A 10,765-nucleotide genomic window follows, 5' to 3' on the forward strand; every position below is an offset into this window, starting at 1 on the left:
AATTTATTTGAAATCACTTGTTGAATCATTTTAAGGTGCTCACTGTGAGCAGCAGCTAATCTGAAATCTATTTTGATTTCAACTCATCAACCAAAAGATGACCTGGATAAATTGGTGCTGAATATTAACAAGGTGACAGATTGAACGTCGAGTTTTGATTCACCCTGTATTTTAAAACCCTTTAATGTCTCGTGTATGTAAAACAACATTGTTTTGAGTCTGATCATACAATCAGATGCCAGAGCGCTCACATCTCCTAACTTCTCTTCCTCCACAGGTGACCAAGCAGATCCACGAGCATGAGCAGGAGAGCGAGCTGCGGGAGCAGATGTCGGGCTACAAGCGCATGCGGCGGCAGCACCAGAAGCAGCTGATAGCCCTGGAGAACAAGCTGAAGGCCGAGATGGACGAGCACCGGCTCAAGCTGCAGAAGGAGGTGGAGACGCAGGCCAACAACGCCTACATCGAGCTGGAGAAGCTGGCGAAGCGCCACGCCGTGCAGAGCGAGAAGGAGGTGGGCTTTGTCGGAGGGTGGTCGGGTTATTGCACATGAGTGGACGCACAAGTGCAGTAAACCCTAAGTTATTTCACAGATGATCTCAACGTGCATCATGCAACAGTTCATTCGAGGGATAAAGTTTGCTTTGGAAAAAATAAGGGAGGAAATGATTGAAGTTATTTAGATTCTGCTTCTGGAGGAAAGTTTGTTTGATTCTGTTCAGTTATTGTTTACTCAATGAAAGAGGAGTTAAGACTTGACACACTGCTGCCACCCAATGATACATACGATGAAACACAAGGGTAGAAGTAGGTCAGACAATGTCACGCTCTGAAAAACAAGCTGTGTATCCCAGTGATTAGCGTGCGGCGTGCCGTACCGACCACAGAGATAATATACCTGCTCATATAGACCAGCAACATAAACACACGCGGTCACAAGTCATAAGTGTGTGTGTGACACATCTCAACTGTTTATTAGATGAAGGTTAAATCAGTGTGTGGTCTGTTTTGATACTTTAATGAAAACCACTTTTAAATCTCACATTAAATCGAATTTATAAATTTACAAAAGCTACAATAACAAGTGGGATCGAACCCCAAACCAACCAATCACCTCACAGCCTGAAATCTCTAACTGATCGTGGTGTAAATAAACGAGACAAACATGATAAGTGAAATTAGCTGCAGCTATTTATTTATTATTATTATATAATTATTACCTCCACCAGGAAGATAAGGTTTTATCTGTGTTTTGTTTTTTGGTTAGTTAGCAGGATCACACAAAAACTACTGGACGGATTAACACGAAGTTTTCTAGAGGGATGCAGAATTACGTCTTCAGAGAATTTGTCTGAATATTTACGGAACAAAATCTGACATTTAGGCAGTTGGAATTTATTAGTTTGTGCAATTTTGTGTGGATCCAAATGAACTAACAGCTCTTCGCCCCTGTTCCCTGCACCCCCCTCCCCAGATGAAGACGGCGTTGGCGGATGAGAAGAAGTTCCAGCAGCAGATCGCGGCGCAGCAGAAGAAGGAGCTGACCACTTTCTTGGATAATCAAAAGAAGCAGTACAAACTCTGCAAGGAGAAGATAAAGGAGGTGCCCCACGTTTTGTTGATTTCCTTTTTTTTTTCCATCCTTTTGTGTGCTTCTCCCTCCTCTGTGACACACAGTCCAGCCTGCTGTGCACAGTTGAATCAGCCCTCCTCCACACAAACATGCACATTCACTCCAAAGTGGTCTTTTGGAAGTTGTGTTGAGTCACACGGCCCACTCACCGTGTACCTACACATGTATATACACACAAACGTGGAAAACCCACAGATCCATACGCACAGAGCAGCGTTTATGTGCCTCCGCAACCTTGAAACAGAGTCCAGATAATACTCCTGTGGGCCGCGAGTGTGATGCACTGTGTTTTCAGTTCCGAGATAAGTGACCAAAATTAGGTCAGCGCAGTTAAAAGAAAGCGTCTCTGGCAGGGAGAGATATTTCCCACCAACTGAGGGCTATAACGGAATTAGACACCACAGAGAGCGAGGATCAGGCTCATGTGTTAAGTGTATTAGCGCGAGTTGTAGATTACCTTCAAGCCCATGAAAGAGAAAGAGAACTCATTCAGAGGAGGGAGAGGTTCGGTGGAAATTATGGAGCTTTCAACCATAATAAAGTCAGCTGTAGTTCAGGACAGAAGGTCAGCTGGAGTTTGGCATAAGCTCCACAAACATACTTTTTCTTTTTATTCCACATTCAAAACATGTAGATTATTTAATATAATAGTCAAGAAAATCTGCTTTTCACTCATTCACTGGTTTAAACTCATCATAAAATTAGTTCCTCACACTGTTCCCATGATGGATAATCCAAAACTTTCCCCCCAATATGTCAAATAAATCTACTCATCACGGATCGTTCTTTGTCCTTTGGTTCCTCATGTATCTGCGTTTGAACTTCCACCTCTTCTCAGGAGATGAACGAAGACCACAGCACACCGAAGAAGGAGAAGCAGGAGCGTCTGTCCAAGCACAAGGAGAACATGCAGCATTCCCAGGCCGAGGAGGAGGCTCACCTCCTGGCCCAGCAGAGGGTTTTCTACGACAGGAACTGCCGCGCCTTCAAGCGCAAAGTCATGATCAAGAGGCACGACGTGGAGCAGGAGCAGATCCGAGAGGTGTGAAGAACATATATATATGTATTCTTAATTTAATCTTTACATTTATGAAGCGAGTTCGCCAAAACACATGAATCTAGTTTGAGCTTCAAAATAAAATCCCTGTTCATGAATTGTTATTGTTTGTGACGTTGGTGTGAACGAGCCCAGAGTAATTATTTTTCTCAGAAAACGTCAGCGTGTCCCTGATAACTGCACCCATTGTTCTGATCTGATCAATGAGGTGTTGCCTATTAACTGTAAGAAGATTATTCGAGTAAAGCATCAGAGCAATGTAATAATCTGAAAAGCTGTTGTGTAAAGAGTCTTTATGTGAGAAAATACACAAAACTCTCGTCACATTTTACACAACAGTTTAAAATCCCAAATTAATGGAGATTTAATATGTGATATTTATGGATTTTGTTGATAATGAATGATACTGAATGTTCTGAGACTGAAAAAAACGAAGAAAATTGATTTCTACAGGGGGAAATGATAATCTGTAGCACCTGCAGCAAGTCATCCATGCCCCTTCTTCCTCCATGTTGCCTCCCTCCTAGGAGCTGAACAAGAAGAAGACCCAGAAGGAGATGGAGCACGCCATGTTGATCCGTCACGACGAGTCCACGCAGGAACTGGAGCAGAGGCAGCTGAAGACCCTGCAGAAGCTGCGCATGGACCTGATCCGCCTGCAGCACCAGACGGAGCTGGAGAACCAGATCGAGTACAACAACCGACGCGAGCGGGAACTCCACCGCAAGCACGTGCTGGAGCTCCGGCAGCAGCCCAAGAACCTCAAAGTGAGTCGATGCAGGGACGATAAAGGATTTTACACATGTGGTGGTTATTGTTCCAAGAGGCTTGAAATTCAAACCAAAACCTTTTGTATTCAGATCCATATTTCCAGAAATGTTCTTGTCTTTGAGAATATAAATTGGAGTCATGTCTTAAGGTGATGCAAACCACGAGTAGTTTTTGACAGTGATGAAACATGGATGTAATAAATTCATTTGAAAAATAGAATGGCACTCAGTAGAACCTCCGCCGAGGCCAAACAGTTCCCTTAAATTCAATCAAGCTGCACCAAATTTAACACACTCATAAATCTCCGTCCCCTAAATGTGTCTTTGTTGTTTTCATCAAGATCTCTGCTTTATTTCACGAGAAATTCAAAATAATATGGAAAGATCTCACAAGAAGGGGAAAATTAAATCGTGAATCTGCTCCAAAGTTTCTTCCTCCGCTCATACACCGTCAATAAAGTTTCAATAAAATCGGTTCAGTCGTTTGTAATTCTGAAACCATTGAAACAAACTTATTCTGTTATTCTCTCCGTCCTCTTCATCAGGCTCTGGAGCTGCAGATCAAGAAGCAGTTCCAGGACACGTGTAAGGTGCAGACCAAGCAGTACAAGGCGCTGCGCCACCACCAGATGGAGGTCACGCCCAAGGCCGACCACAAGACGGTGCTGAAGGCCCTGAAGGAGGAGCAGACGCGCAAGCTGGCCATCCTGGCCGAGCAGTACGAGCAGAGCATCAACGAGATGATGGCCTCGCAGGCGGTGAGTCGACAGAAGTTAACGTGGTCATTTTTCTTATAAAAGCACAAAGGAATATTTCAAAGTAAGAAATTTAGATCTTTGAAGGAGATTCTCTCTCCACCTGTTGTTTATGGTTGTCCTCAAATCGTATCATGTCTTTGTCTTATATCGTTCTCTTCTCTCTCCCCCTTTGTCCCATCTCCTCTCCATGTCCCTTCCCATTATTTCTGTCTCTATTCCTCTTCTCTCTCTCCCTTCCTATGTGTCTTATCCATGAACTCCTCCACCCCACCCCGACCTCTCTTCCTCTGTCTCTTTGCGCCTCCCTCTCCCCTGTCGTGGTCCCTGGTCGGCCGTGTCAGCTGCGTCTGGACGAGGCCCAGGAAGCCGAGTGCCAGGCCCTGAGGCAGCAGCTGCAGCAGGAGATGGAGCTGCTCAATGCCTACCAGAGCAAGATCAAGATGCAGACCGAGGCGCAGCACGAGCGTGAGCAGCAGAAGCTGGAGCAGAAGGTGTCGCTGCGCCGGGCTCACCTGGAGCAAAAGGTGCCAAACTAAATCACCAAACTAGTTTTGACACACTCGTAACATTTCTCGGGTGTCAGTGGAGTAGTTAGGTCCTTCATGGTGACCCAGGACATGTCAGGTCTGAATGATGTCTTAATGTGTCTTGGGGACTTAGAGCTGTCCATCTGAGATGCATTGGCACGCAGGTGTGAACAGACAGTTTGTTGTTATCCATGTTTTTCTGACTCATCTCATCGACCTCTTCAGGGTCACCGATGACCAATTCCTCTAAGATCCCATTAAAAGGACGAAAAGGAAAGTAGCCTCATCCTCAACCTCAAGAAGACATGAAAAAACATAAACACACATTTTAGGAAAGTACATCACAAACAGGATGTAAACAAACCGTTTAAAGTCTGAAGCATCTGAGTCTGCGGACATGAAACGAACAAGTCGAAACGCAAACATCTGTTTTGTCAGTTGCCTTGATGTTTAAGGAAACGGGTCCTGATACATTATATATGTGCTTCCGCCTCAGCAGGCAGCGTGGCCATGAAAGTCGACCCAGACAGACATCCACGAGTTCACACAGATTTCCGTCCCCACAGGTGGCGATGACAGTGGTGTGGCGTCCTGCAGGGAGCAGCCGTCTCTCCCACACACTCTCTACGCCACTGAATTGTTCTATTATTACAACATTTCTGTCGTCTCCTGTTTCTAATACACACACTGAGGTTGTTGTTGTTTGTCTGAAATCTGTTTCTTTTACATATCTTAAGTCCCATTAGCTGTGACATCTGCAGCCGCGTTACAAGCTGACAACTAACTTTCATGCTTTGTGATGATTTTCCACGTCCTCGCACACGATGGACGCAGCTTCATCGATGTTTGTCCCCTAATTCGTTTACAAGACGCTCCAGACAGAGACACGTCTTCAGTTTGAGCGTTCAGACAACCTGCCGTGTACTCTGGTGACATGTGATGAGATTAGAGCGGCCGAGTACGCCTCCTTCCACAGTGACCAACGTCATCGCCACAGTCTAGTAGACAGCGCTCCGACAACAAAGACACATTTGAAATGCCGCCTTGATCCAGTTCTGCTGGGCCCAGTGTGGTCTGTGCCAGTGGCGGTGCTGCGTCGCCCTCTCCTGGCTGCGTGCAGACCTGCACTGTGGGGACCGGTATGATGTCATGGTTTTAGAAGCACTATTGTCCTCTGGTTCGGTTCATGGTCAGAGTCTGGAGTTTTCTGTGCATGCTCAGTAAGTCGCTCAGATTGCCGTATTGCGCCATGCAGGGCTTTGTCTGCACCTGAGTCTGTGTGTGTGTCGAGCTGACGTGTGAGTCTGAAAGACGGAGCAGACACAAAACAACTTGTGCCACCGAAACCTGATTAATAAAACTCACTCACACATTTACAGTGGGAGAGAGAATGCAGCCGCTACATCACCGAGTGAAGTGACGAAGACAAATGACTGTGCAGAATCATGAAAACACAAAAACACGACGACCCTGTGATCAGTGAGGATTTACAGTGACAGTGTCTGAGAGCTGCTGGTTCGACTCCACTGCTCATCAGTGGTGTTTTGTGATTCTCTTAGTTTTGTTTCCCTCTGGCAAGAAAGAAATGAGACCAGTAATAAACTCTGTGTTGATGTTATCACTGAAATAAACAGCGTCTCCATCGCTCCACTCCTCTGTGGCGAAGAAAGACGCACAGCAGCTACTCTTCATTTGTTTTCTTATTATTATTATTCAAATTCTTATGAACAGGAAAAATGATAAAAGGCTGAATGATTTGTACATGTTGGATCTGTCCTTGTCAAATTGTCCTCTGGACGTTTTAATAGGTTTTCCACAGATTCATTTTTCTGACACTAAATCTTTACACTTCCTGCAGATTGAAGAGGAGCTGGTTTCCCTTCAGAAGGAGCGAACCGACCGGATCAAGCACCTGCTGGAGCGCCAGGAGCGGGAGATCGACAGCTTCGACATGGAGAGCATGCGACTGGGCTTCTGCAACCTGGGCACCCTGGACTTTCCCAAGGACGACTACAGATGAGGGGCTGCTGCTGCTGTCGTCTCTCCTCGTCACCCCCGGGCGTCCGTCTGCCTCTCCTCTCCTACGACCTGACCTGACTGTGCAGGTGTTCACTGCTGCTGACGTCCTCACACACACACACACACACACACAAACACACAAACAACAAAATAACGGCTCCAGGAATCAGCTCCTGTGTGTGTCCAGGGGCCGGTCGATGGCCCCCACCTTAACTCCCCCCCCCCCCCCCCCCCCCCCACCTCGTCTCTCGTCGTGTCACAAGATGACAAAAAAAAAAAAAAAATGCTGGATAACGTCCTGTAGTTGTCATGATTTTGTACGAACAACGATAACGTAGTCACAGTGTTTCTTGTTTCTTGTGCAATGTGGAAGACGAGAGAAGGAGGGAGAGAAAAAACGAGGACGAAAGAAACGGCTCCACAAACATCCGATTTTAGAGGCAATCGATTTTTTGTCGTGCGTTTTGTCTTTTTGGTCTCGAGCGGTGCAAAAACAAAAACCTGTCAAAGCGATGAATCAAACTTCCACAGCCGTTCTCCTGCACTGCTTCTTTCAACACTTTTTCTATTCTCTACTCATCAGGACGTTTTTATGACAAATTTGAATAATTTGATACGAATATCACAAAGTTGATAAGTACACTTCTAATGATAATAATACTTAATGTGACTCCTGCGGTCGATTTGATTACTGAGGGTGAATCATGGTACTCTGTGTTTGTACTGATTTCTCTGCACTGGCAGCCAATGTGAATAATAATAATGATATTAATAATAAACTGTCACATGAGCTCCAGCTCCCAGATAGCACAAAGGGCTTCATTGTGGGGGGGGGGGGTGGACTTGTACTTTGTGTATAGAAGGATTTATGGAGAGCTTTTACTTATTTTCGTATTGTATTTTAACTGTCACTCATATCAAAAAAATAATTTTAAAAAACGCTTTTTTCCTCCCCCCTCCTCAGATAGTATTTGAAATTCATTCTATCAATGGGATTTTTTTATTTTTTTTTTATTTCCTGGCTTATCGAGCTGTTTTTTTTTTTTTCTTCTCAACCGGACCAGTATGACGCTTTATTGTTGCATGCACTTTAATTTTTTTTTTCCAGGTTAAAAGAAAGCATGAATCTGTCAGAGCTTTTAATTATATTTGTAAATAAAGTGCTCATCACACAAACTGACGACGTGGTGCCTCGTTTATTCTGTAAGATGGAAGTTTTCATGTGAGCAAACTTTTTGATTAGTCGGTCGATCCAGAGATAAAGTCGTTGACAGCTGATTTTAATTTGCTTAGGTTTATTTTAGTTTTCATTTTATTTGGCCCTGTGATCCAGGACGGAACCCACCTCTCGCCCAACGTCAGCTGGGATTCGCTGCAGCTCCCCCTGCGACTCTCTAACGATAAGACGTATGATGTGTGATTAATGTTGAATTTTACAGTTCAAACACATGTTGTCAAAGTTTGAGATACTGTGTCGTAGACTGATTCTAGAAGTTACACAAACTGAAATGCTGTCAATGGAACAAACTTCCTCCTCATATTTATAATATTTGAATCCTCACTCCTTCGTGATATTAGGTTGATAAAATGTTATTAACTGAGCAGTTGATGAAAAAAACCCTTGAACCCAGAATCTCTTCAGTGCTGAACAGGTTTATTACAGACGAGTAGGTGACATCACAGAGGAGTTATTTCTGTCACAGCGTGGGAAGGCAACAGTGGGAAAAGAAAATATTCAGTGGCACTAACGGGAAAAAAAAAATACTCTTAATGTTGTTTGTTTTTTTGCCACTTGTGAGAACGGGAATTTCCTAGAGACTGTCCTCCTCCACAGGAACTCCTAGTGCAGATTGAGTGTTTGTTATTCTCTTATTTTCCAGCCAGCTGCTCGTACAGTTTGGGGACGTAGTCGTCCCACTCCGCCTGGTAACAGGTTCCCGCCACCGGAGCTCCCAGGTTGTATTTCTGCCTGAAGCTCTGGAGCTTGAACTTTCCGCGGCCGTCTCCGGAGCAGTTGGTGAGAACGGGCTCGGAGCAGGAGATGCTGCCGGGCTGCTCGTACACCAGCCACACGTATCTGTGGAGACCTGGGACACACAGAGCGTTTTTGTTTAATGCTCCACGGGGGACACATTCTGTTCTGTTCATTTCAAAACAATATAATTGATTGTTAATTGGTCAAACAATAGATTCAAATGGAGACATTAGTGTTTGCTCTGAGCGCCGCCCTCTCACCGGTGCCTTTGGGAGGTCCAGAGCCCACGTAGTCGGACATGACGCAGCCAGAGGACACGTCGTTCCCCTTCATGTTGACCACCAGGAAGTGATGCCACTCCCTTCAGGGAGAAGACACAAAAATATATAATGTGAGTAATTTTGAGTCAACACGGTGAACATGGAAGTAAGATAACACTAAGCTGCTGTGTTTATAAATTATTATTAAATTATATTTCCATGATGCATCTTATCTTATAGATACATTTTGTTTTATAGATACATTTTATCTCATCTTATCTTATAGATACATTTTATCTTATAGATACATTTTGTTTTATAGATACATTTTATCTCATCTTATCTTATAGATACATCTTATTTTATAGATACAGTTTATCTTATAGATACATTTTGTTTTATAGATACATTTTGTTTTATAGATACATTTTATCTTATAGATACATTTTATCTCATCATATCTTATAGATACATTTTGTTTTATAGATACATCTTATTTTATCGACACATCTGATCTTGTCTCACCGGAACTTGGGCTCCTTCCTGCTGGGGGCGTCGGGGTCGGTCAGGGCCAGAGTGAACATCTTACCCGGGTCACATCCCTCCCACTCGATGCACGTGGGTCGGTTCTGCACCTGCGGGTCAACGAGAGCCGAGTTCACGTCACCTGCAGCTACTTTACCCACGTGGGGGCGCTGCTCCCCCGTGTTTCACATCTGCTCACACGCTGCAGACTTTATGTAACCGGCTCCACTGCTTAAACCTTTCTTTAAAACAAGTTCATGGAAGTTTAAGTTTAATTAATTATCTTTAGCGCGGTGCTAGCAGTGTAGCATCAAGTTAGACGAGGCTAAGCTAGCAGCGTCATTAGCTCAGCTAGCACAACAGCAGCTAGCTACCGGACCTGTGTCGGTGTGAGCACTTTGCCGAGCTCGTCGATCTCCACGGATCCGTATTTCACCGTCAGGGGCCGGGCTGGCTTCTCCTCCACCTCCTGCAGAGCAAGAGAACCGCTCCACTGGCTCAAATCGACCGGCATCGCTCACTCGTAGTCCGCTGACAGACGCTGCTGGGCCGGGCTGACACACCGCTGCTGCTGGGGAGAACCACCGGAGTGATGCGTTCAGGGACCGACACCAAATACAGCAACTGGAGGAGAGAGGGTGCAAGTTCAACCACGAGCCCACAATATCTGCCCTGCATTGCAAAATGGTTTTGCCCAAGATCTGGCAAACAGGACCGGGCCATCACTCCATTTGCAAATAAGCCGCATTTACACGAAACGTGCCAAAGGTGGCTCGAATCAGTTTCGCAATATTTGGGTCATAGTCAGCATTTAGCACATGGGCCACTTTATTTTCACATCTGGAAGACACCTTGCAGAGAGCACCACATGTGTGACAAAAGAAAAACCCACATTTGTTTTGTACAAAGGTTTTGTAGCTCACCACGCTGCAAATCAAGAAAACAAATAGAAAATCATGTGCAAATCAAGAAAACAACTTCAATTTGACGACACGTGAGCTGCAAAGAGTCCCAACACATCAAAATACAGAAACGACAGCGGAAATGTTTCCAGGGGACCAACAGTACTGAACCTGCTGTCGTTCAACACTGACGAGAGAATTGTTGAACTGAATTTATAAATGTAGGAATATTCTGTCCTGTTTAAAGTGTTGAGCATGTTTGGTTTGTGTGTCCTCCCAGCTATGTGTGTGGGTTGTAGTGGGTGTGTGTTAATCAGCAGTGTCGTGTGTTGTGCATCA

At 44.7% G+C, this 10,765-nt stretch overlaps 2 protein-coding genes across 6 annotated transcripts in view; one reads left to right on the forward strand and one right to left on the reverse strand.

Moving 5' to 3' along the window:
- taok3a (TAO kinase 3a) overlaps positions 1–7,940 on the forward strand; it is a 58,742-nt gene extending 50,802 nt beyond the window's left edge. For all 5 annotated transcript variants that reach the window (XM_069523354.1, XM_069523357.1, XM_069523358.1 and 2 more), the window contains 7 exons: positions 278–514; positions 1,475–1,603; positions 2,472–2,675; positions 3,218–3,457; positions 4,006–4,218; positions 4,560–4,742; positions 6,604–7,940. In XM_069523354.1, coding sequence (XP_069379455.1) covers positions 278–514; positions 1,475–1,603; positions 2,472–2,675; positions 3,218–3,457; positions 4,006–4,218; positions 4,560–4,742; positions 6,604–6,765 — 1,368 coding nt within the window. In that variant the 3' untranslated portion in view covers positions 6,766–7,940. The remainder of the gene's footprint in view (positions 1–277; positions 515–1,474; positions 1,604–2,471; positions 2,676–3,217; positions 3,458–4,005; positions 4,219–4,559; positions 4,743–6,603) is intronic.
- A 461-nt stretch (positions 7,941–8,401) lies between these two features.
- Positions 8,402–10,472, reverse strand: pebp1 (phosphatidylethanolamine binding protein 1). Its single transcript, XM_020099241.2, has 4 exons — positions 9,904–10,472; positions 9,525–9,634; positions 9,000–9,100; positions 8,402–8,851 (listed from the first exon to the last, which is right to left on the reverse strand). The coding sequence occupies exons 1-4, from the start codon at positions 10,036–10,038 to the stop codon at positions 8,634–8,636; spliced, it is 564 nt and encodes a 187-aa protein (XP_019954800.1). The 5' UTR covers positions 10,039–10,472; the 3' UTR covers positions 8,402–8,633.
- Positions 10,473–10,765: the final 293 nt, after the last annotated feature.

This window comes from Paralichthys olivaceus, chromosome 4, assembly GCF_024713975.1.
Source record: "Paralichthys olivaceus isolate ysfri-2021 chromosome 4, ASM2471397v2, whole genome shotgun sequence".
NCBI classification, from domain to species: domain Eukaryota; kingdom Metazoa; phylum Chordata; class Actinopteri; order Pleuronectiformes; family Paralichthyidae; genus Paralichthys; species Paralichthys olivaceus.